We start from the raw sequence: 25407 nt of genomic DNA, 5'->3' as shown, positions 1-25407 counted from the left end.
AAAAGAAAAAGAAAAAGAAAAAGAAAAAGAAAAAGAAAAAGAAAAAGAAAAAGAAAAAGAAAAAGAAAAAGAAACAGACTATTCTCAACAGTCCAAAATTTCAGGCCCAGACACTGACCCCCTTCCAAAGCTCCTCCGGGGTATTTCCAGGCACTTCCATCCATCTCAGCCACTGGACCCGTCTCAGCATCCCCCGTCCCTGCTGCCTGGGCACAGCGGGGGACACAGGCGTGTGTGAGCTCTGCTGCTGCCCTCTGCAGCCCCGCCGCCTGCTGCTCGGGTCCCTGCCTGTGGTGCCAGGCAGAGGGACGGAGGCTGGTGGCACGTCCATGGCTCGTCATCTTCTGCACCCCAGGGACACCCAGGGATGCGACGGCAGGACATTTGGAATGGGGAACCCAGCTCCTGGGCCCTGCAGCATCCTGAGCTTCATGCCACGGACAGCGGCGCTCATCCTGCCTCCGGAGCCACGAGGCCGTGCCAGAGGTGCCAGGGCAGTGCCACGGGTGTTGGTGCCCCGCAAGCAGCTCCAGGCACGGGGCAGCTCCAGCACAGGCTGCTTGGGGCAGGCTCTGGAGTCCAAAATGAAATTCAGTCACTTAAGGATTGTAGGTAGGGATGCTCAGCGCTGACACCATAATACAGGGAAGACGTTCTGCTTGCCGTGAGGGTGATTTCCTTGTTGTCATCCTTTTTATCTCAGGGAACAGCACCCAGAACCTTCACCGACGTCCCTCGGAGCAGCGAGGCAGTGCCAGGGCTCACGACAGGAGGAGGTTCGGCCTCTCCTGCCCCGGAGCATCGGCACCACCGCGCTGCAAAGCGCTCTGCCAGCCCTCAGCAGCCGTCGGGGGCACCCAGCCAGCCCCGGAGCTCTCCCTGCACCCGCTCCCACCCCTGGGCGCTGCACAAGGGCTGCCAGCCCAGCACCCATGGGTGCTGGCCCCCAGGGGAACGGGGGCTCCTCGGGGCTGGGAGCTGTGGAGCCGGCTTTTCAGGCTCCTGCCTTTGTGCTCGGGTGGCTCCGGGCACCTCGCTCCATCCTGGGGCTCTGCCTGGTGGTCCCCAGCGTCCCGGTGCCACCGGGGCTGTGTGACTCCCACCCCCCTCACTGTGCTGCAGTTTCCCCACCTCCTGCGGTGTGAGGAAAGCTTCCCGTGTGTCCTCGTTCTGCTTTTAGTGCTGGAAGCACCCCGAGAGCTCCCTTGCATCCCCAGCTCCGTGCTCACCATCTCTGGTCCAGACCCGCAACATGCACGCAGCGTCCAGCCCCAGGTCACCGGCGGTGGGGACGCACCAGATGCCGTCCCCCATCCCTGCTCTGCTCTGGCCGAGCCTCTTGGCTCCTTATTTGTTTTTCATTCTCTGGGTGACCTTTTCCTCTGCATAAAAAAAGAGGCTCTGAGCCCCGCGGGAACAGGGCTCAGCTGCATCTTGGGGTGTGCAGGGTGATGGGGAGTTTGGCAGGGTATGGAAAACCTCGGCCTTCCCCGTGCCTGGACCTGAAATACCGACATAGCAATTTGCTTTGCTCTTTCTGTCCCTAAATTTCCAAATTTCTGTTCCTAAATCACCTAAATTTCTGCCCAGCTCACAGGCGCCCTGAGCGTGCTGCTGCCTCCTGTGCTGGTGTGCAGGGGAGGGGTCCACGGCCAGGGCTGGTGTGTGCACACCCCCATGCTGCCCATTTTCCTCCCAGCGCTTTGCTGGCACTTGGAAAGCAAAAGATATTTATTCACAGTGAGTGGGAGAGCAGGAAAGCCAAGACGCAGGAGTTAGGGCCCCTCAGGCTGGTGCAAAATTTAGAAAACCCCTCATGCTGGTGCTGCTCCTTAAAGGTTCGGGCTTGGGATGCTCTCAGGGCTTCCCACGAGCCCCACTGAATGCCCCAACCCTGGGAGCTGGGGCTGTGTGAGAAGCTAGGACAAAGATCCCTGGAGATGTCTTGTGAGCACCGACACTGACCGCTGACAACCCCAATCCCTCCAGAAGCGTGTGGGGATGGGGTCTGGGGGTCCTGGGCTGGCCCCCGCAGGGCTCTGTGCCACAAGCATCTCCCTGCGGGTCGGGCCCCACCATCCCCGCACCCCCACCTACGGTTCTCGGACCGAGGAGGAGCTGGGACTCACTGGAGCCTCAGGAGCCAGAGCAGCTCCGAGCCTGGGGGGGCTTCAAGCTCTGAGCCTCTGCTGCCCAGCACCCTCTGCACCCCCCGTGCTGTGCTCCCCCCGGCGCGCTCCTCCCGTGCAGAGCTCAGGCCAAGCGCACGGTTTGGCTCTGGCTGCACCCGCAGTGCCCCCCGCTCATCTCCGCTCACAGGCAGGGGGGATTTAGCAGATGAACAGGAGAAAACAGGTGGAAAACCACCCAGCACCTTATTCCCAGGCTGCTCAGAAAGAGCCTGGAGCACCCTGAGCAGGCACCGGCCATGCCACCGTCCCTCCCCAAAGCCACCCGGCGCTGGCTTGGCACGGGGCCGCGTGGCCGTGGCGCAGCCCGGGGGACATCGCGCCGCGCTGCCGCGTTCCCACGCAGCCGGGCAATCTCCCAGCGGATCTGCAGCGCCTCCGGCCGCGAGGCTGGGGCTCAGGCTCCGGCTTGCGGAGCTCGGCGGCTCCAGGAGCTCCGTCGGCGCTGCTTGTCGGGGCAGAGCCCCAGCGCAAGGTCTCCCTTCCCCGGCTGCCGCCTCTGCCTGCAGAGCCAGGCAGCCGAGCTCTGGGCACCCGCTCGTGAGCCACCTCGGGAACCCCAGGGGACAGCGGGAAGGGGACCTGGGAGGTTGGGGGTGGGGGGCTTGGGAGCCTGGCTGCGGGATGCCAGTGGATTTAGGGGGATGCCTCCAACCCGTGAAGCTCTGTGCAGGGTTTGTGCTCTCCCATGCCCTGCGGGGCCCCACAAAACAAAGCAACAAGAGGGGAAGCAGCAGAAGGGCCTGTTTGGGGATGTGCTCGGTACAAGGAGTCCCCGTTGCCTTCCCCAGTGTCACCGTCGGCCCCAGGACAGCACGAGGCAGGACAGAGTCCAGCAGCAAGGCCACGTCACTGCACCGGCCAGGCACAGTGACCAGGGGTCCCTGCCGCAGCAGCTCTCCAGCCCCTTCTCAGCGTGGGGGCTCAGGGGGAGCCGCGTCCCCTTCCACGTCCGTCTGTCCCAGAGCTCACCGCTGCGCTGCTTCCTTCGGGCTCAGCCTCTCCCATCCCATCCCCTGTCCCGCAGGAGAGGCCTGGGGGTCTCCGCCAGCCCGCCACAGTCCTGGCCATGTTGGCTGAAGGACAGGGAGCCCCCAGGTGGGGACGTCACCTCTGTCATGTCCAGAGCTGCGGGTGGTGGCCCTGGCTGTGTCCTTTGCCCCCTTGGTCCAAGTGGATGGGACTCGAGCCCTGTGGCCCAGCTCCTCCGGTGCCTCGCTGTCCTGCCCCAGGAGGGAGAGGCCGGCGCCTGCGCTGTCCTCCCCAGGGCCACCGAGGGTGGTGGCCTCAGTTGCTGGCCGGGATCCCGTTCTCCCCGCCGCCCGCCGAGCCGATCACCGTCTCCATCCTGCTCCTGGGATGCTGCGGGGCCGCGGGCTGGCCGGGTGGGGCTGTGTCATACTGCACCACTGCGGAGAGAAGGCACTCGTCACCCGCCCGGCCCACGCTGGGGGACAGGATCGGGCCCCCAGGGGAGCTGAGGAGAGGGGTCAGCTGCAGTCCCCACCTTCCTCCCATGTACAAGATGGCAAAGAGCCCGTCCCGTATCCTTTGGGCCAGGCCACCCTGGCTGGAGGGAGTTTGTTCGGGTGTCCCTCTCTGGGGGTGAAATTCGGGGAGGGGGGGAAAGCCTGAGCTGCTCCAGGAGGAGGCAGAGCCCAGCCGGGGCTGGGGGCCAGCACAGCCCATGCACCCCCAGATACACATGGAATGCCCATACCCATCCACGGGACTGCCCCGGCCCTGGGGCCACGAGTGCCGTGATTCCCACGGGAGCGCCCTGGGACCTGGATGTGGACCCTGGGACAGGATCCGCCGGGTCCCCGTGCCCCGAGCGCGGCGGGGCCGGTACCTGCTCTGCAGCTGTGCCGTGCCCGCACGATCTGGATCGCCTGCTGGTTCTTGAAGCGGACGAGGCCCATGGTGATTTCGGCGTTCCAGCCCGGGTCCTCCTGGGCGCAGCGGAAATCAATCTCGTGGCTGTCGTCCATCACCACGGTGAAGTAGATGTGCCGCTCCTTCCACTCCACGCACTCCACCGCCTTCATGCGCGCGAAGCTCAGCTCCTTGCGGCGCGAGCCCTTGGGCTCGAAGAGCTGCAGCCCCTTCTCGGTCAGCAGGCACCGCTTCTTCTTCCAGAGCTGCAGCAGCCCCCCGCTGCGCTTCTCCAGCACCCCCTCCCGCAGCACCTTCTCGGGGGTCATGGCGGCTCCTCGGGGCCGCAGGATCCTCAGCTCCTCCGGCCGAGCATCCCCTGATGGGGATTTCCAGCCCCCCCAGGCGGGCGCCAGGACCCCCCCACGGCTCGGTGCGGGGGCTCACCGCCCCCGGGAACGGCCCCCCGCCGGCTCTCACAGCCGGGCAGCACCGGGATGCCCCATGTCGGCCGGTCCCTATCGCCGGGGCTCTGCCTCCTGCCCCATGCAGCGTGTGGGATCCCCGGCTCCTCGCTCCCCAGGATCTGTCGCTGCACGCCCGGCCGCTCTCCCACTTGCATTCCTTCCCCGCCTCGCCTGGCCCCTCCTGCCGCGCAGGCACCCTTCACGCCCAGGCGAAGCCCGGCCAGGCCCGGCACGGCCCCGCTGCACCCACCCAGAGGGCGCTTTTGGGGTGCCCGCAGGCGGGAGCAGCCCCAAGGCCCTCTGTGAACCCCACGGGGCTGTGGGGGGCAGTGGGGATGGGGACGGGGGGCAGTGGGTGCAGCACGAGGTGAGCGCGGGGCTAATGGGGGGGGCAGTGCCACCTGCACGTGGGGCCAGTTGGGGCAGGGGACCTGGGGGACGCTCCTGGGGGACAGGAACGGGCTGTGGGGTGAGGTGGCAGCTAGGGCAGGGGGCTATGGGGCTGGCACAGGGGGCGATGGGGTGCAGAGCCACCTGCACACAGGGCTACGGGGTGCAGTGCGGTGCCCCTGGGGCCGCAATGCTCTGGCCTTGGGGAGCTGTGGGGACCCCTGTGAGGGAGCCCAGAAGAAGGGGGACACATGCAGAAAACGCCCGATATCACCACCCCGAGGGGGCTGTACAGGGCGACCCTGCAAGGGGGACAGCCCTCGCCACCCACCAGCCACCAGCCCTGTACCCAAGGGTGCTGGCTCAGCCCTCAGCACCAATCTCCTGCCCCTTAAGCCTTCCCAAGGAGAAGGCCTCGATGTCCCCAGCCTGTCCCGCAGCGAGGACCAGCACCCCCAGCCTCGTGTGACCTGCAGGGAGCGAGGCTGGGGCAGCACGGCACAGCCCGGTCCCGCCGGAGTCCTCCCTCCCCGGAGGCAAAACACCAGCACCTTTCCAGCCCGTCTCGTTCCCGGCCACCGCAGCTCCGTCTGTTCCCGTGCCAGCGCCTGGCGGAGGGGTTGGCCTGGGTGTGCTGCCCCCGGGGACACCTGGGGGCATGGTGCTGGCCGTGGGCTGCTCGGGAGAGGGGCAGTCACAGCACCGCGGGTGGCTGGATGAGCCCCTGGAGGTGCCGAGGGTGCAGGTCCCTTCGCCCTGCGAGGGCTGGAAGGGGAAAAATCCCCGCGGAGCCGTGCCGGGGTCACCATGTGGGGCTGGTGCCTGCCGGGGGCAACGCTGGCAGCCGGCATGGCCGGGGGGCAAGTCTGCAGCCCAGGAGAGGCACCTCATTATCCCTCATTAACAGGGCAGGGCCGTGGCTGCCGCAGCCAAGAACTGGTTCGTGCTCCCCGGGGCCAACCTCGCCACGCTGGCACGGCTCCCGCCTGTCCCAGGTTTCGGGACGTCGGGCGGCCCCGGCTCCTCCGTGGTCCCCAGAGCCCGCACCGGGGCTGGGCACAGCCGGGGGTCACCCCAAGCACCAGAGGTGCCTGGGTCCATCCCCCCAAGGAGCATCCGGGGTTGTTTTCCCTCACGCTGGCAAAGCTCAGCTCCAGGGATGCTGCGTCCCGGGATTTTGGGGAGAAGTTTGGGGATTGTGGCTCCCAGCTCACGCCAGCCACTGCAGGCTCCTTCCCGGCACCTGGGGAGAGCCGAGGGCTGCCAAACCCCCAGCTCTGCTGCTCACAGCCTCACCACCACGGCAAGATCATTTTCCCACAGCCATGGAGGCAAAGGAGCTTTGGCCAAGGCTTTCTCCACACCTCTGTCCCTGGGTGTCCGGTTCCCCATCCCCGGGGGCTGGCAGCCCCCAGGCCGGCTGCAGGGAGGGACGGATGCTGCTAGGTGCAGCGCAGCTCCGCTGCCTCCGCAGGCAGCTGGACAACGCTTGGGTGCAGGTGTCCGGACGCGTCCGTCCGTCTGTCCGGCGCCGTGCCCGTGCACGGGGAGCAGTAACCAGCAGAGGGTAGCAGACGGTCGCAGCCGTCCCGCTGCAGATGGGGCAGGGCATGCCCAGAGAGCCCCCCTGATCCCAGTTGTTCTCCAGGGTCTTGCCTCTCCACCTCCTCCACCCGACCCCAGAGCAGCCCCAGCAGCCTCTGTCCTGCCCTGCCCAGGCTGGCACCCCCTGCTAACATCGGGGATCTCTGTCCCAACCTCACCCTAAGCCACTTCAGGACAACGCAACCACCGGTAACAATCCCTCGGGGCAAGGTCCCTGTCCCAGGACCCTGCCCAGGCTCTCAGCTGGGATATTTGGGGCTGGAAGCCAAGCAGAGCCCCGCTTGTGGTGGACTGCAGGATCCCCGAGGGCTTGGGCACTCGGGAGCATCCCTGGGAGGGAAAGAGCGCACAGCAGGCTGCGAGCAAGCAGCCTGGGGGCAGCTCTGCCAAAAATGCCCAGCGGAGACGAACCCCAACCACCCCCCGGGCTGTGATAGCACGAGCAGAGCCAGTGGGCTGGGGAGCAGTCAGTCCTCTGCACGGGGCCACATCCAGATGCTGAGCCTGGCTCTGAGCCCCTCGGTACATCAAGATGAAGACAAACAAGGGAGGCCAGCGGGGAGGCCCTGGGGGAGCACGTGAGGCGGAGGAGAAGCCGAAGGACTGCGTTTGTTCAGCCTGGGGATGGCTCGGTGAGACCAGGCTGCAGTTTTCCTCTGCTTGGAGGAGAAAAACACAGACAGAAAAGGGATGCAGAAGTGCACAGCAAAAGGACAAGAGACAACAGGCACGTGTGCCACAAGGGGGACTGATGCACACAAGGAACAAAACGCTGTGATGGGAGCTGCACGGGTGGGACCTCCGTCTTTGGAGGGATCCCGACTTGACCGGACACCAGAAGTTCTGCTCAGCCCGGCCTTTGGAGCTGGCCCTGCAGGGCAGGCGGCTGGGCTGGAGACCTCCACAGGCCCCCTCCACACCCCGCCTCTCAGAGATCCCCAAACCCCAAACCCAGCAGTTTTCTCCAGCTTTGAGCAGGTCTCCAGGAGCCAACAGCCTCAGTGGAGCCCATCACACTCGCAGCACGTCAGCACCCCCCTGCTCTCTGCCACCTCCTCTACAGCTACGAGGAAACGAGCCCGAAGAAAGGCTTGCTCTGCCTTTATTGACTAAACAGCATCGCCTGGACACGCGCCCAGCATGGTGCATGCAGCTGCAGAGCCACAGCACGGCACCCACCCCATGCTCACGGAGAGCGCAGGCGGCTTCCTCCCCCCGTGCCCCCTCTCCAAGTTTCGGTCTCTGCACCGCGGGTGGTGCCCGAGCCCGCTGCTCTCCCTGCTGCTCCCCACCCGTGCACCGGGTGCCTCCTGCCACCGCCTCGGCCAAAGCCCAGCCACACAGACCCAGCCCAACCCGGCCAGGAGGAGCCAGGGGGACAGGCTGGGTGGTGGGACGACGGTGGGGAAGATTTCTGGCAATGCAGAGCTTGCTGCCCACCTCAGCTCCCCAAATATCACATGAAAATCAGGGCTGTGATGAACGGGAGGAAGTGCTTAACTTGATAAAGGTGCCCAAGTCCTACCCAAAGGGATTTCTGCCTCTCTCATGCTTCTCAAAACCCCACCCGTCCCATTTGCCCAACCATGTTTACAACCATTGTGCTTCAAAAAGCAACAAAACTCCCTGTGGAGCTCACAAGAGGTAAACTCTAAGCTGCGGCGAGGCTGATCCTGTGGGTATCTCACACGGGTCAAAGGAGAGAAGCACAGAGAGGTGAAGTGTTTAGCTGAAAACAAATTAAACCTGGGAAGCTGCCAAACTGGTGGATCACGATCCAGGGTGCTGCAAAGAAAAAAAAAAAACCTCAGGAGTAGGTGAAAAGTTCTTAATTATTCAGCACTGCTGGGCATGCCTGTTTGGAGGAGCGCCACGTAAGAGCCCGGACAGGGGCATCGATTCGGTGCGCACGCGTGGCGGCACCACCACGCACACAAGTTCTGCTGTGGGCCTGCTGGAAGCAGGCAGCAATTTGGAAATGGCCACACAGGGTGGGAGCAGAGGGAGAGCCCGGCCAGCTGAGCCCAGCTGGGCCACGTCGAGTTCCAGCGAGCTGCTCCCCCGCTCCTGCTTTAACTGCGAGCCCTGATCACCATTTCCCGTCCTCCTGCTCCATCCTGGTCAATCAGGGGGGAATAACCTCTCAGGCAAGGCCAGGCTTGGGTCAGCTTTGATGTTTATTCCTTGCTCGGTGACACAGCGCAGCGTGGCACATCCTGGCGGGACGGGCGACGGAGCGGAACGTTTTGGGCGCGGGGGCCTCGCTGCGGGTGGGTGCGAGCTGAATCCCCAGCTGCGGCCGTGCCGGCGGGACCCAGGGTGGCAGTGGGGGTCCCACGGCTTCGGGGGGCGCTGGGCCAGGGCAGGGGGAAGGCACTGGTGCTGCGAAGCAGCGGGCAGGGATGGATGAGGGTGAGGGAGCTCACTGCGGTGCGGGGAGGGCCAGGAAGCCCAGGCTGGTCTGGAGGGGCTCAGGGCGAGCGGAGCCCGGCTCCTGGTGCCTCACTGCGAGTGGATGAGCGCCCCGGCCCCCTGCCCGAAGCCAAAGCCTTTGGGCCCGAAGTTCTTGGCATAGCAACCTGCAGGGAGAGGGAAGAAAGAACAAGGTAAGGGCAGCAGCACGAGGAGAACGCGGGCACACGAGCAGGTCCTTCTCCTGAAGCAGGCACTGCTGAAACAGATCAGGGTTTGCCCTGTCTGCTGGGCAAACAGGGAGGCCCCCGGCCCCGCAGCCAGCCCCCAAATCAGCTGCAGGGGTCACCACGTCCCCAGCCCTCACTCCCATCCCAGTTCCCAGCACAGGGCTTGACCCCACAGAGGCAGCACGCACCTTTGCAGTAGATCTCCCCGTCTTTGTCTGCCAGGGTGGTGGACTCCAGGCTCTTGCCACACTTGGCGCAGCGGAAGCAGGACTTGTGCCAGGACTGCAGGACGGGAGCAGAGCACGGTCAGACGGTAGCCGGGGACAGGGCAGCAACGCTTTGGCTACCAAGTGGGTCCCTTTGGAGGCCCCGGTTCTGACCCAAAGCCACGAGCAAAGAGGTCTGGAGAGGATGGAAGCCCTTCTGTGGAAGAGCTGTCCTCCCTGCCCTCACGTACAGTGAAACCCCCCCCAGCCCCAGAGGGAAGGGTACGGAGGGGAAACATCTGATATGGTCACTGCTCCCACACTGAGCCTGTTAGAAGCCTTCACCCCACCTGCAGCAGTCACTTAAGGCAGTAGGTAAGGAGCAGTCACCCCCTCTTTGGGGGCCACGGTCTCTAAAACACAAGGATAAATCCCCCAGCTTAGTGACCTGGGATCCACCGCTGCTGCTGCACCTTAGCCTGGGGGTGGTACCGGGGGGGGGGGATACCTGCCCCTGCACAACTTGGGCTCCAAGGAAGGCAGCAAACAGATATGAAGAACACAGAAATCAGCCAGCGTTTAAAAATAAAACTCCCCCACGACTCCTGCCAGTCCTCCAGGGATAAATGAGCTCACAGCCTCTGAGCAGCCCGCAGAGTAGCCAGAGCTGCTCACGGAGGAATTTAAATAAACAGTTTGGAAAACATGAAACCTTTTTTGGAAGAAAATGTGAAATTAGGGCCGGGGGAGGAGGTAGCAGATGGAGTCATCCCGCAAACATTAGCACATGAAATACATGCGCTGGAATCCTCTGAGGTCTGTTGGAGCACAATCGCTTTGCCAGATTTGGGTCCCGGTGAACATCGACAACAGCAGGAAGCCTGAAGCCCGGGTCATCATTTTAAGGACAACTTTGCCTTCCAGCCCTGGGCTGACCCACAACATATCCACCACAACCCCTGCACCGCCAGCCGTGGCACTACGATGCCACGAGGCCGGGGACACAGAGGATCCCAGCGGCCACGTTCACACCACTGCTCATCCTCCAAACTATCCAGCAGCAGGGACATCCACCGCGACCTCTGCTGAACAACGCTGAGCACGGTTCATAAACTGCATTTCTCTCCCACCCACAGGCCAGGAGGAGTGAGGCAGCCTGGAGAACCTGGTTCCCAGAGGTGCCACGCGCTCTCCTTTAGGCTTCCAGCATGGGACTTGCGTGGGTCTCCCTGCCACATGGCCACCCGAGCTATGTGCCCCCTCCGCTTCACCCCGCTTCTTACCTTTCCAGCTCCGATCACCTTCTCGGCCGCGTACACCGCCTGGCCGCAGCGAGGGCACCCGTCAGACCCGCCAACTTTCTGGGCCATTCTGGAGGCGTTGGGGTTGGTGGGTCGGTGGGACTGGCCCCTGCGGGTGGGAGGGAGCACGTTATCAGGGCTGCAGGAGCAGGAAGGAGGAGGGAAGGGCTGTGGGAAGGCAAACCCCAACCCAGTTTTTTGGGGCCTGGCAGGGAGGTGTTGAACCCCATGGAAATTTCAGCCCCACGGTTGGGTGCTAGGAGGGGATGGGCAGCATGCTCGGGCTGTGGGGACGTGTCCCGCCAAGCCCTCATCCCACTGAGAAGATGGGAGCAGATGTGGGCCTCCTGCCAGCTACGTGGCATGGCCAGGACTTGGGAAGCTCCCTGCGAACTGGTGGGCAGCTCTCCCTGCCCTGCTGGTCCTCCAGGATGTTGTTCCTTTGGCCAGGAGGGATGACCCATCCAGAAACACTCCCAAGCCCACTTCCCCCACAGAGACACCATCGGACTGGGCAGGGGCCGATTCCTCAGCACCTCCGTGCTACCAGGAGCTGGGTTATGCCGGGCTTCTCCCTCCTCCCTGGGCACAGGGCCCAGCTGGGGGCTCGGAGCTTGGGGCTCTCAGCTTGCCCCGGGATGCTTTCAGCCCCAGGGTGAAGGAGGAAGGCTGCGGGGGGTGGGTGGGCACACAGGGCCCAGTGGGTGCCCCCAGGGAGCAGGGTGCCCCCGGCACAATCCAGATTAGGGTCTGCTGGTCGGGGTTTGCTGGGCTCCATAGCCAAGCACCACAGCTGGACAGATGTGAGGGGAAAAATACGTGTGCCCACAACAGCCCCGGTTTCAAAACAAGGCTGCAACTCACTCTTCGTATTTGATTCCCAGAGACTCGCCCTTGTCAGTGCTCAGGGTCCCTGCTCCCATCCCGTAGCCATAGCCCTTGGGGCCGTACTTCTTGCCGTAGCAGGACTTGCAGTAGATCTCCTCTCCATGCACGGCAACAGTGGTGCTGTCCAAGTTCTTCTTACAGACCACTAGAAGAGAGGGGAGGGCCCAGCCATTAGCCCATGCACCCAGATCTCCCTAATGAGCTGCAGAAAACAAGTCCTCACAAGGGATAGCACCGCTGGGCTTTCAAGGAGCAGGAAACCCTAGACAAGATCATTGTTCAAAGGGAGCGCATGCAAAGCAGCTGGAGATAAGGATCACAACAAGAACATTGTCTGGCTTTAAAAGGAAGCAACCATCAAAGCTACAAGGCTGATAATAAATAAGGCAAGAGCTCTGTTAACCCCGCTGCTGCCGGCATCCTGGGGGGAAGTGGTGCAGGGAACAGGAGCCACCATCAGCCAGGACGGGGCAGATTTCCCCACAGACCCCAGGCAGGTTCCCAAGCCCGGGGGTCTCGGTGCTGCAGCTCTGCCACGTTCCCCGTCCGCTGCAAGGACACAGCGACGGGCACCTGGCCGAAAGCTTTTCAGGCAGATAGATTTTCCCTCGTGTTTAAAAGCAGGCCTGCAGCCGGTAAGCTGCTACTCTAAGTCTTTGTGGCACTACACGCTATGGTGTGCGGTTGCCTCCCCGTACCCTCAGACCATGATGGGAAGGAGGTGTTGGTGCTAACACGAGTCGCCCCGGTCTGTGACATGTCCGGGGTGTGCAGGGGCATGCTCAGCACACCTGAGGCATTCAAAACTTGGGCATCAGTGTGGGATGTAAGACGAGACACGAGGGGACAGCAGCGAGGCTTGGGGACCCTGCTGAGCCCATCCAGAGCCTGAGCCCCGTGCTGGGCGCAGACCATACAGGCTCCTCGCCCGACTTTTAGGTATTCCTGACTCCTGTCCCAGCTCTGATCTCAGCCTCCACGTCGGCTTCTAAGCCCTTCCTGGCTCTCACCGCCCAGCAAGCTGCAACGGAAGGAGAGCAGCAATCAAACAGGCTCGCAGCGATCTCCGGTGTTTACCTGCCCCGTACAGAGCAAGACGCCCAAGGCAGAGTCCACGGCACTGGCAGCCAGCCCCAAAACAGATCCTGTTACAGCCGTGACACAGCCTTCTCCATCCTGCTTACATGCCTTAAATGTCGACGCTCCCAGCGGCCCGTTTCCCTCCCCAGCAGCAGGGAAGTTTCTTGGCCTTTACCAATATCGCAGGAATGCAAACAGAGCACGGCGCTCCGCTCGTGCACTAAATACGGGGCGAGAGGCAGCGGCCCCGTTACTAAATATGGTGCTTCTCCTCCGTGGCCACCGGCAGCCCTGCATGCTGCTGCTGGGAAAAGGAGGTGGAAAGGGAGCAGGAGGTGGACAGGGAGATGTGTCTTGCCATCTAAGGAGGCCCTGGCAGGGTCTCCTGCTGGCTGCGGGCTCGCCCAGCAGTGCGGGCTGCGTGCGTCCCCATGGCTCTGGTGAACGGGTCCTGTGGCTGCCCAACGGTGGTGGGCATGTGGGGTGTCACCGCGGCACCCCGGAGCTCATCAGGGGCAGCTCCGTGCTCACACGGACCCTGCAGGACTGGAATTTGGGGACTGACACCGGCAGGTTTAAAGGCTTTGTGCTAGGGGTGGTAGCGAACCGCAGCATCTGGCTTTCTCCTTCACTGCCCCGCGTCTGAACCAGCCACACTCTGCCAGGCAACACAAAAGTTCCTCCCCATCTGCTTCCTAGAAATCAGCCCCAGCTCCCCATTTTCTGCATTGCAGAGATTCCAGCGCACTGCACTCATCGCCTTAAGGACCCTTTGTTTTTCCAGGAGCAGCTGAGCTGCCCCACAAAGCAGCCGTACGCGAGCTGAGGCCGGCGGCCCCTTACGTTACACTTCTGCCTCGTTGTGTTGACTCGGTTGGACGCACGCCATGCAGTCAATCAGCACTCACTCCCGGAGCCGATCTCCTGTTTTAATGCGCTGTGGTAGGTTTGGCTCCCTTCTGATTATTTTCTTGGCAAATCAGGCCCGAGTATTTGTTTTTCTGCCCTAAAGATAACGGCTTCGAATTCCCCGGTGGGGCCCAAGCGCAGCACTGGGGAAGAGGCCGGGAAGGCAGGCGGAGTGGGGAGCGGCTCGGCATCGCCCGCAGCCTGCGGCACGGGGCTGGAGCAGGCGAGGCAGAGCTGCTGGGATGCGGGCAGAGCACAGGGACGGCAGCCCGGGCTGCTGTCACCTCCAGACCTCTCCCCGGTGGCTTGTTTCCGTGTGTTCCCTTCTCGGAGCAATGCCTCGTGCCTGATGCCTTGGCTCCTGGCGCCAGCCCCGTGCTCTGGGTGGCACGGCCGAAGCATCCCCCAGCACTGCCCCTCTGTGCGGAAAGGGCCATGGGGAAGGACGGCCGCGGAGCAGGGAGACCTCCGTCCTCAGACTGGAGGGCGCTCCGAGGTCCCCCACCAGCATTGTTTTGGATGGTAAAAGCCAGTGGCGGGGGCAAACAAGGGAAACGTTCCCCACCCTCCTTATCTGGGGCTGCGGAAGAAAGGACTTCCTGCTGCAGGGAGCCAGCACAACCTGCCACCGCTCCTGCACGTCCAGGGAGAGCCGCTCGGCAAACTCCCCTTCTCGTCCCCTCGAGCCAAAGCCAGCTTTTCAGCCCAGACACTGCCAGGCAGGAGGGCTACCGCTCACGCTGGCCACCCCTCGCGCTGCGCAGGGAGCTGCTGGCCCACGCCTGCATCCAACTGTCCGCAGGCCAAGCTGACCCACGCCAGGTGGACACAGGAGCACCGCGCAGCTCAGTCCCCCGAGGACGCTGCTATTTCCCCGCTGGAACTGGCCGACGGCAGCAGTTCTAGCCGCGTGCCTGTTCACACACCTTCCCCTCGCTCTGCTCGCTGCCCATATGGAAAAGATCCCATCCGTGCTCCCTGCTGCAGTGGGGTGCACCTGGGAACAGGGCTGAGACGACGGTAACACACAGGCTGAGGGCAGTGGGAGTCTTGTTGTTCGAAGGACTTTGGGCTGGCACCTGCAGTGTGGCTGTCCTGGGTTTAAGGAGCTGCTCTCAGCAACGTAACGCTACTCACCAGTCCCTGCGCTGCTGCCCTGCTCTCTCCAAAGGGAGACGTGAGTGTCCAGGACCCGCAGGACCTGCACGAGGGTGCTGGCAGGTTTCTGCAGAGCACACCAAGGGAGGGACCCCTGCAGTCAGTCCCCAGCCAGATCCTGTTCCTCTGCCCTTCCCTGGAGGCGTCACTTGGGTCCCAACCTCTGACAGGGACACGCTCTGCAACAGCAGCTCGGCAGGGACACAGCACTTCCCAGGAGGCTTTCCACCAGACCACATCTTCATCCCACCGGGACACCGGACACAGGGCAGGTCCCACATCACCTTGCAGTGCCCAACCACCTTTTTAACGTGGCAGAGCCGCACACAGGATCACAGTTAGCACCGTCCCACAGCAGCGCACGGGATGTGCCCCCTTCTGCCACCACTGCTTGCAGAGGCCCTGCCTCGTGCTCCCACCCTAAACGTCTGGAGGCGCCCCGAGGACTCAGCCTCGCCTTTCCCTGGGGCAGGGACCGAGCGTGTCTGCGTGTGGATGCCAGCTAAGGCCAGCCCTGACAGCTCAGACGGCTCCTGGTGTTCCAGGCTGCTCCTCCAGCAGAACTTTCCCAGTATAGAGGAGAGCAGATGCCCGCCACAGCTCCCACAGCCCGGCTGCTCGTAGGGGAAACCTAAGGAGCGCTTACACGGCCCGCAAACGGGACGGGAGAGGGGGTGAGTGGGGCAGGAGGGCCAAGGGACGGGCTGGTACTCACTGCACAGGAAGCAGGACTTGTGGAAGCTGCTGCCTTCGCACTGCACCTCCTCGGCGAAGTACACCGCCTTCTGGCACACGCCACACTTCTTCCCTCCACCCCAGTTCGGCATTCTGCGGAGAAAGCAGGGGCAGAAAACGTTTGCTGGTGGCATCGATTCGCAGAGCTGCTAATTAGCGGAATTAGCAGAACCCAGGACGCCCAGGGGACCCGCCGTTACGGCACCCAGGGGCACCCAGGGACCACGGGTGCTGCCAGCCAGCAGGAACGGCCCCGTCCTGGAGGCTGCGGGAGCTCACGGCTCCTTTCGTGCAAGGGCAGGGGAGGAAGAGGGCGATGGTGGAGGCTCACGGGGGCACCCAGTGATGCCACCAGACGCTGGGGGCTCTGGCACCGTGTCCCCCACAGCTTCCATACCCTCTGCACACCCGGCCGGCCGCTCACACCTCCTCCCTGTACAGGCACCTCGGTCTGCTCCAGGACCGCAGGAACAGTGCGAAGGCTGGGGAATGGGCAGCCCCAGGGGCACAGGACAAACACCCGAGCACTGCCACGCAGCTCCTGGGCAGGTTATAAGTGCTTCCACCTCTCCCTCCTCTTTCCTGAAATGTCTCTGGTGACGCGTGATCAAAAGGCGCCTTCATCTGCAGATAACCCCAAAATACTAGGAGAGGTTCACACCGGTGGCTGGTCTCCAACCCAGCCTTGATATTTTTGAAGACCAGGCCAACAGAAACCGCAGGACACTCAAAATCAACAAAGTCCTGCGAGGAGGTGCCGAGGGAGGCCGGCTGGTTGAGCGTGGCCAAGAGGAGGCTGAGGAGGACCTAATGGCAGCTTCAGGTAATTACAGAGACAAAGGATCCAGATCCAGCAGCACCAGAGGCAGGGTGCTGGGTCAGGAGCTGTTTGGGTGAGACCCGGAGGCAGGAAGCCTGTTGCGAGCTGGGTTTCCTACCAGCGCGCGGCGGTGCCAAATCCCTCCCTTTCGGACAGATCATTCCAGTCCCGGCCTTTGCATTGCCTTAAAAGGGCACGAAGCGTTTCTATGGAAAGCGCCTTATTTTGTGATTTCCTCCTGTCCTGGCAGGAGGACGCCACCAAGTCCGGGAGCTTCCCCGGGGGGCAGAAGCAGCCCCCGCAGCCCCCCTCAGCCCAGGGCAGCGGGGCTGCCACCAGCCCCTCCTGCACCACGCCAGCCCCCTCGGGAACAGCAGGCCGCTGGCTGTGGCACGTGGTTGTGGCTCTCCTGCCCCTTCCCAAGCAGGACGGCCACCAGGTCCCACTGCTGAGAGCTTTGGAGCCCCACAACCACCCCCTGCTCCCCAGCCGGGCACCCACAGCACGCTCAGGGACACGGCACCCACCCGGTTCGGGGCCAGCTGCTCCTGTTTGCCCCCGCCACGTGGTTTTTGGTTTGTTTGTTTGGTTTTTTCTCCCTTTCCAGCAGCAGCAAAGGAAGAAGCTTTGTTCGTCCCCAGCAGCAGGGTTTGTCTGCCCAAAGCGAGACACCCGCAGCGGGGCCGCCCTTCTCTGAGCTGCGGGGCACAGAGGTGCTCCCAGGTCCAGCCCTTCTGATGCCTGCCCCCCACGCAGATCAGGCCCTCGTGCTGCTTATTTTCCACATCTGCCACAGGAAGATTAGAGGTGACGCTTTGTGTGAGCAACTTGACTGCGACCGGGGCAGGGGAACCTCACCGGAAAGCACCCAGCAGCACAGAGGCAGCCCCGGAAAAGCCCCATAAACGGTCCCCAGACAGGATGGATCTGCAGAGAACCGGCTTGCCCTGGGGACACACGGGCTTGTGACAGTCACGGCAGGGCGCAGAGAGAGCTCGACAAAAGCTCTAAGTCACAGGGAACTCCCTCTCGGTCCACAACAGTCAGGGCACACGCTGACAGCCCGGCAGGCTGCAAGAGAGACAGAAAAGCAGCTTATGCTAGGGGTCGGCTGGCAGGAAAAATAGAAATAGAGGGACGCTTCCCAAACCCTGCGAAGCACCCCGCTCACGGAGCCTGCACCAGCTCCCCCCTTAACGGCTGCTTGAAGGGACCTCGGAGGCTTTGCAGTCATTTCCACATTTCTCAGCGTGCTCTGAGCCGTGAGGCTGATCACCACGCTTGTAACGCTCAATGACCGCAGTTGCACTTCTCCAAATCCCTAGCCAGGCCCACTCCGAATGAGGAATACCAGAGTCCTGCAGCCAAAGACCTCGCTGAGCACGGGCACGAGTGAGACCCAAGGCAGCCAAAACCACGGTTATTTCCCTCCCTCCTGCAGCCCCACGTCCCCCAGCACCGAGGGAATCCCAACCGGAGCCCTACAGACAGCACCCGCCGTGCCAGCCGTGGCTCAGCGCTGCAGCCGGGACGTCGTCTGCTCTGAGGAAGGCAAGGGGCCCTAAAAGCTAAGAGACCACCGTGCTATCAACAGCTGTATGGCTTGGAAGCAAAGAACCACGAGTCTGACATGTTTTGGAGATTAACCGGAATCCCAGTGCCTGGTGTCTGGCCCTAGAGCAGCACGGTTCACCTGCTACAGCCTCAGCCACCTTCCAGACGAGCCTGTGGCGCACCAAGTCGGGAGGCAGCCTGGGCTACGCTAAAGAACCAGGCACAACCCCGTACAGAACCAGCACGTCCCAGTGCTATGGATGCTGCTGAACCTGGGCTTTAAGGGAGAGCAGGACGCAGCTGACACCAAGCCAGCAGCTGGAGGAACACGCAGACTGACCCCCTCTGCTTCCAGGGGCTGGAGAGGTGGCTGTGCTCACGCCACTTGCCCCAGAGCTGACACCCACAGTTTTACCTGCCTGGGTTTTAACTGTTGGAGTGAAGCCACCGCAGCGTGCAGGCAGCGTCACGGCTCACAGCAGCGCCGGTTCTCGCCTTGCACCCTCCCGTGAACCTGACCTGCAGCCACCGGGACGCCAGCTCAATAATTTCTGCTCCTGCATCAGCTGGAAAACCATCCCCAAGTGCATGCCCAGCTGTTCTACTGAAAATACCCTGCAGTCATTCATCAGAGTACTCGCTTTGTGCTCGGAGGAGATTGCTAAGGACCAGGAGACCCAAGCTGGCCTATGGAAAGGGTTGGTTTTTTCACAAGGAGATTTAATAAGAGGGGATGGCAGGAAAGCACCAGTGCTGCACAAAATTCATGGCCTGGCAAAGGGACAGGACAAAGGGAGGGAAGCACAGCTGGAGCCCCAAGCCCTGGGGTACGCTTACTGCCTTCCAGTTTAGGGAGCAGCAGGCATGGCATTGACACGAGCGTTTATCTGAAGCAGGAGGCACCTGGACAGAGCTCAGGCAGAGCAGAGAGGAGTCAGCTCACGGCAATGCACGTAGCTCCAGGAGGGAAATCACCAGGACGGAGCATCAGGGAACTGCAGTGGGGCCTGTGGGGACTGCCCCTAACAAACGGCATCGAGCATGGAGCAGCTTTCACGTCACGCGGGCAGAAGTGGAAACGGCCCTACAAGATGCAGCTGGAAACGTCCCCCGCACCCCCATGCCATCAGCAGTGACACGAGGAGACTTGGGCTGCCAAGGGTGTGAGGATAAATGAATATCATTCCCCACACAGTGGTGTTGAACTGGTGAGCAAGAGGAGAAGGGGGTCCTGAGGACTGCGAGCATTGGGGTTCAGCAAAACACCGAGCATCAGAGCACAGAAACCAGCAAAGTGGCCCCGCGGCAGCAGCTGTACAGGGTCAGACGTCTCTGGGGGCTTTGCCTGGATGGGAAGGGAGAAGGTCGGGGGGTCCGAGGTGGAAAGCGACCCTCACACAAGGGGGGTGTACTCAACGCCACCAGTACCCGGAGCAGGATGCTCGGCACTGCTCCTGCTGCCGTCACAAGGCAGGTCCGCAGGTTTGCTATGCAGGGACGGGGCCAGTGCCAGGCCAGCAGGGTGCTGAGGCTGCTGCCATACATGGGTATTTGTGAGCGCTCACCCACCGCGACTGCAACGTGCTGCGTGCTCCTGCCAGCTGCTCACACAGCTCCCAGGCTGTGGCTACAAACCTCTAAGTCTCCTATCACAACTGGACATTCAACTGATTTGTCAAAGCAAAATCCTGATTTCACCTAGAACAAACGCCAAAAGCATTTTCAGATCAGCTAAGAAAAGCTACTGACTTCTGCAGGAATCAAAACCCCCGATCTGACCGAACCCACCTGAGCTTTTGCAAACCTTTCTGCCCCACCGCTCACATCCTCGGCACGCTGTGCTGCCTCCCGGCTCCACTCCGGAGCTCAGGAGCCCGGCAGATGGAGGAAGCAGGCACCAAGCTGCTGCCTGCGCTGTCCCTCAGCGCCCCAGCAGCAGCGAGCGCTGGGCCACGTGTGCTAAGCAGCAAATCCTGCCCAGGGCCAGGGCTGGTCCAAGCAAGAGCGAGCCCCTTTCCAGCTTCGCCACCGAAACCTGGAGATGCAGAGGCCGATCTCCCACCTATTGCCATGTCTCGCTCCCTGCATCCCGGCCCAGCACCGATTCCTGGAGAGGTGCTCGGGGACTTGGAAGCAGCTGCTGCTGAGCTCCGGCTTCCCCGGCGAGCACCGCCACTTGGCAGCACCCGCCACGCCTGCCAGGCACTAATTAACGCCCTCTCCTACGCCCTGGCCCCGCTGCCAGCTCTGAGGATCTGAAGCTGTGCCTGAGAGCATCCAGCCAGCTCCTGAGTGCTGGGGATCCCTTAATACAGGGGAGGAGGGGAACCGGGGGGGCTGCAGGAGGGGACCGGGGGGGCTGCAGGAGGGGACCTGTCCCCCCATACTGACAGAGGAGGCAGCAGCAAAGCTTTGGGCCAGGAGGGAGCCCCATCACGGCCCGCCCGGGGCAGCTCCCGCGCCCCGGGGCCAGGCGTTGTGCCCGCCGGGGCCGTCCTCCCCTTCCACGCGTGCCCGTGCCCTGCCCGCGCCCCCCTTTCCCACCCGGCCCGCAGGAGGCTTGGGGGGGGGTCCCGCGGCGCCCCCCGCACCTACCTGCAGCGGGGCCGGGCGGGTCGGCTCGGGTCGGGTCAGGTCGGGTCGGGAGGCGGCGGGCGCGGCGCTGTGCAGCCCGAGGCCGCTCGGGGGCTTTTGTTGGCGGCGGGGGAAGGCGGCGCTTGGCGCTCGGCCCCGGCCCGGCCCGGCCCGGCCCGGCCTGATGTCACGGCGGCCGCCCGCCCCGCGGGGCCGAGCGGGAGGGCACGGCCCGGCCCGGCCCCGCCGTCATGCCTGAGGGGAGCCCCTCAGCAGCCCGCCGCCTCCCCGCCCCCCCAACCCACGCGTCTCCCTGTCGCCATAGGTGTCCCCCTGTCACCTCACGTGTCCCCCTGTCACCATACGTGCCCCCTGCACATCTCCCTGTCACCTCGTGTGTTCCCTCTGTCACCCCATGTGTCCCTCTGTCACCCCACACAGCTCCCTGTAACCCCACGCATCCCCTTTTAACCCCACACAGCCCCACTGTCACCCCACACATCCTCCTGCAACCCTACATATCCCCGTCACCCCACACATCCTCCTGTCACCCCAAACATCCTCCTGTCACCCCGCACGTCCCCCTGACACCCCACACATCCCACTGTCACCAAACACTACCGAGTCCCATCACTAACCCATGTCCCTCAGTGCCATGTCCACACATCTCAAATACCTCCTGGCACAGGGACTCCCCCACCTCCCTGTTCCGATGCCTGACCCCCTCTGTGTGCAGAAATTCTTCCTGATGCCCAGGCTAATCCTCCCCTGGTGCCACCTGAGGCCATTGCCTCATGTCCCATCTCCTGTGACCCGAGAACAGAGACTGTCCCCCCTCACTGCAGCCTCCTTTCAGGTGCCCTCAGCCTCCTCCTCTCCAGCCTGAACACCCCCAGCCCCTCAGCCGCTCCTCACAGCTCCTGTTTCCCAGCCCCTTCACAGCTTTGCTGCTCTTCCCTGACTGCATTCCGCACCTGAATATCTTTGAGAAGATTCATCCCATTGGAGCTCACCTGGACTCGGAGGCCAGCAAAAGCCAGGAGCCTCCAGGAGGAGCCTCTAGGAGGGGACACCAGGGAAGAGAGCGGTTTTGCTGGTGCCTGCAGCAAACGCTCCTATTTAATTTATCTAGCATGGGCTGGCCTTTTTCTCCTTGAAAAGAAAGAGACCACCTATAGATCTTTGGGGCTCAAGGGTCCCTTTCTGCTTGTTCTCTTCTGAACCACGGTGCCCAAGTCAGGCAGCCTGTCTGCAGCAGGCTCAGAGCCTGGGCACAGCGTTACAGGAGAGAGCCGAGAGGAAGGGAGGAGCAGGAGGGGAGCAGAGGGAGGTGCTTCCTTTGGACCTAGAAAACTTTGGCATTGTATCCTTTGCCCTGAGCTGTGGGTAAGAAATTCCTGGTCCTGAAGCAAGACCTGAAACGCAGGGAGGGGACGAGGATCACGAGGGGAAAATGCTGCTCATGTCCTGTGCGCAGGGCAGAGGCATCTAACTTCTGCCCCAGAGGAACAGGATGCCTTTTGCCTTGCAGGTGGGAGAGGAGCTGCACTGCCACGCAGGGTGACAACGCTTCGTGTGGGAACCCAGCCCCTGACCAAGCAAGGACAAGCCAAGCCAAGTAACCCGGCAGGCACAGCCCATCCAAGGGCTCAGAGCACTGGAGGTCACCTCGTCACTCGGGGACATTAGGAACAGGTAGGTGACTGGTGTTAGCCGGGCATTCAGGGCCCACAGACAGGAACACGCGGCTCATAGTTAGCAGGGTACAGCCAGATCACTGAGGGGGGCAACACCAGATGCAACGATGCACATTGCCAAGAGGACAGAGACGTGAGCACCCTGGTGTCACCCAGAGCAGTTGGTCGTGACAGCCGTGGATCCTCCACAGGGTTCCCTGAGGCCTTGTTGACGGTTACGCTCCAACGCCAGAGCTGCTGCAGCCACAGCTCAGGGCTGCGTCCTTCCCCTCGGGGTTGGGAAACCTCGGCCAGATGACTCAGAGGAAGTGTCTAATGCACAGCGCTTGGTGCTGCAGATGTCGACTTCCAGCAGACCTGGACGGGGTTGGCCTCTCCAGCTGACTTCCCCTGGCTGTGCATCAGGGGTTGTCAGGTTTCGGAGGCTCACATACCCCTGCTTCTTTTCTCCAGAGATGGAGCATGTGAATTAAAAGCTGACTCACAGCCTCAGCCCCCTGCATCCCAAAATTCAGGGTCCACTGCTGCAAACCTGAGGTCTGCTCTTTGCTCTGGGGCTGCTTGCTCCAGAAGGGGCTGGAGAAGGAGATCAGACTCGTGAAGTACCTAACCTCTGTAAGGAGGGGGTGAGGTCCAGGCCTGTCCCCTTCCCAGCACGGGCAGCGGGATGCCTTGCTGTCTCAGTGAGACACTCTTCCCGTTCAGGGCAGAGTCCAAACTCATTCACATCCCCGAGCAGCAGAGCTACCGCTTGGGCTGCGCACCGCAGGCTGCCTTCAGCTCTTCATTCCCTTTCATTGCTGCAGCCTCACCGTCCATTCAGCAGCACCTAGGAAGGAAGGAGGCGAAAAGTTTTCACTGCAAGATTCCTTTTCTAGCAGGGGGAAGAAGGCAAAGCAGTTCCAGCAGCTCGGGCAGGTGCTGTGGGTCCCCACGCCATCTAGTGTCGCACCAGCGGTGGGAGGCTCCACGCTCTGCTGCAGGGCTGGGGACACGCAGGCAAGGAAGGCGGTGAGGCCGTGGGCCCTGCAGCCTCCAAGGTCAGTGGGTGATGTGCAGCAGGGACATTAACCCACTCCAGCTTTATTTCCAAAAAGATCTGAGCACGTGCTTGGCTTCACCCAGCACAAATCGCCCCAACAGCTCACGATGGTGCAGGTAAAATGTGCCAGAGACGTCACAGGCACCTGGGAACAATCCCACCAGCGGGTTAAGGCAAACAGTGTCCTGGATCACTGAACTGGGAACCAAGCTGCCAAAAGGAGCGACCAAAGACAATGTGGGGTTACAAGAGGTCAAAAACGGTGCTAAGAGCTTGAAACAAAACCGGCAGTATTTGTCGGATATTGTCAGGGTAACCAAATCTTAAAGGAGCGTGGAGTTCACAAGCTGTTAGATTCTGGCTTTGATCTACCATAGTACCCACGACAGGTTTTGTAAACTTATTTTTCAGCAAACATAAAAGGACTGATTCTTTATTTTTTTTAACTCCAGACAAACAAGCTGCTGGCAGAGGTGCATAAGGAGCACAAACCTGGGCCATTCCAGAAAGCCATTTTATTATATAAATAAAGCGCTTATTTGTAACAGAGCAGTTAAAGGCAATTCAGTGAGAAACTGAAGGGAAGGAACACAGCACTTCAAGATGTCAGCAGCTGGAAGCACACAGACAGAGGTTTTGTTCAGGATCTGGGAGCTGCACGGCCAGCAACACGTGCTCATGTAGATCATCCTGGGGGTAGATGTGGAATAATGTTTTTTGTTCAAAAGCTTCCTGCTGAGATAGGAAGGCCAGAACTGAATTTGAAGGCATGGATCATAGGAAAGCAGAGGTGGGAATGTGTTCACGAGTCTCAAGAATCCAGGGTGTGTTTGAGAGGAGGAAAGGATGGCAAGAGGCTCATAGCCACAGACAATAGTCCTCTCTTGCAGCCAAGTCTTTTTTTCTTTTTCTTTTTCTTTTTTTTTTTTTTTCCCAGGGATATTGTCCATTTTCAAGATAAATTGTATTTGGAATAGGGTTGCCATTCTCTGGCTGTGTGGGGGCAGTTTGCAGAAAGCACAGATTACATCAGACGTTTCCAGGAAGGCACTGGACTGACTCCCTGGCATACAGAGCAAATCCCACAGTTCGGGGACTCATGCAGATCTGTGCACGTGCAAAGCAGCTCTGCAGCCCAGAAGTAACAGTACCTATGCCAGAAATTTTGGGATCGCTGTTTGTATGATTTACTGCCAGTTCTCATGAGCCGTGTCTGTGCAGGACTTCTTGGCATCCAGAAGTTTAGTCAGATGTCCAGGAATCCTGGACAGATGTAGAAAACTCTCTAAATACACATGGGTAAAATTCCTGTAAGGAAAATAAAAGGCAAGTTTTAAAAACATAAATGGCTGATAGGCAGTGTTCACAGGAGTATGAGGTGGTCTTGTCAGCTGTGAAGGAGAAGGGGGCGGCCTGCAGCCCCCCTGCAGCCCAGTGCAGGTGGGGAAGACACTCCGAGAACCGTGAGCCACACCACTCGCGTGGCTGTGCACATCGCTGCGCTGGAGCTATGGCTCACATCAGCCTGGCATGCAGCCAGAGGTAATTAAACGCTCAAAGCAATAAATGCAAAGTAACGGAGCTCCAGGCCTGATCCAGCATGGGCTCAGCAGGTTTGTCACCACGAATAACTGCTCCCGCTGGGAAGAACATAATGTAAAGCACGGGAAGGCCACAGCTGGTCACCCCAAAAGGGACCCAGCAGGCCCACATCTCACAGGGGCCAGGAGCGGGTGCTGAGGGCTCCCAGCCTCCAGCATCCTCCAAGGCCTTTCTGAACCAAGGACAGCGACTTCGTATTTATGACCTGTGATTTAGTGCCGTTAATCTGTCTGGTTGTATTTAAACCCATTTCAACATCTAGCATCCTCACTGCCCTGCTAGTTGGAGCTCCGTACTAAGCTACTTACTACGTGAAGCCATTTTCCTCGACGCTCTTTTCTGAAACATTTCCGTGCTAGCGATTCCTAACTTCAGCTTTGTGATTTTAGACTGCTAATGAACCACGATCTGGTATTTTTATGGGTATTTAACAGCCCCTAATGTGGGCCCTAGCTCTGTTCATTGGAGCGGGCTCTAATAATCTGCATGCTGGGGACATCAGATACGCTGCGCTGTAGCTCCCTGCGTTTTCCCTGAAGCTGCTCTTTTAAGACTGATGGGCGAATGCCATCTGGTCCGGGGGATTTGCTGCCGATCACTCAGCAGCACGCTCGTTCCGTGCTTCCTCAGCTCAACAACTCGAGGCGAACCCAGCAGCTGGCCCCACTGAACG

At 61.4% G+C, this 25407-nt stretch overlaps 2 protein-coding genes across 3 annotated transcripts; both read right to left on the bottom strand.

Annotated features, from left to right (window-relative positions):
* Positions 1-3041: 3041 nt before the first annotated feature.
* On the bottom strand, positions 3042-4775 carry PHLDA3 (pleckstrin homology like domain family A member 3). Its single transcript, XM_035347327.1, has 2 exons — positions 4042-4775; positions 3042-3598 (listed from the first exon to the last, which is right to left on the bottom strand). Exons 1-2 carry the CDS (start codon positions 4391-4393, stop codon positions 3477-3479), a joined length of 474 nt encoding a protein of 157 aa, XP_035203218.1. The 5' UTR covers positions 4394-4775; the 3' UTR covers positions 3042-3476.
* A 3910-nt stretch (positions 4776-8685) lies between these two features.
* CSRP1 (cysteine and glycine rich protein 1) lies at positions 8686-20573 on the bottom strand. Of its 2 annotated transcripts, XM_035347326.1 has the most exons (6): positions 20415-20573; positions 15426-15538; positions 11540-11708; positions 10658-10784; positions 9357-9450; positions 8686-9105 (listed from the first exon to the last, which is right to left on the bottom strand). In XM_035347326.1, exons 2-6 carry the CDS (start codon positions 15535-15537, stop codon positions 9029-9031), a joined length of 579 nt encoding a protein of 192 aa, XP_035203217.1. In that variant the 5' UTR covers position 15538; positions 20415-20573; the 3' UTR covers positions 8686-9028. The 2 variants fall into 2 exon arrangements, with proteins under 2 accessions (XP_035203217.1, XP_035203216.1); XM_035347325.1 differs by lacking the exon at positions 20415-20573 and having other exon boundaries at positions 15426-15557.
* Positions 20574-25407: the final 4834 nt, after the last annotated feature.

Source organism: Oxyura jamaicensis, chromosome 26 (genome assembly GCF_011077185.1).
Source record: "Oxyura jamaicensis isolate SHBP4307 breed ruddy duck chromosome 26, BPBGC_Ojam_1.0, whole genome shotgun sequence".
Classification (NCBI taxonomy): domain Eukaryota; kingdom Metazoa; phylum Chordata; class Aves; order Anseriformes; family Anatidae; genus Oxyura; species Oxyura jamaicensis.
Note: the sequence above shows the minus strand (reverse complement) of the source record. Positions and strands in the feature narration are given on the sequence as shown.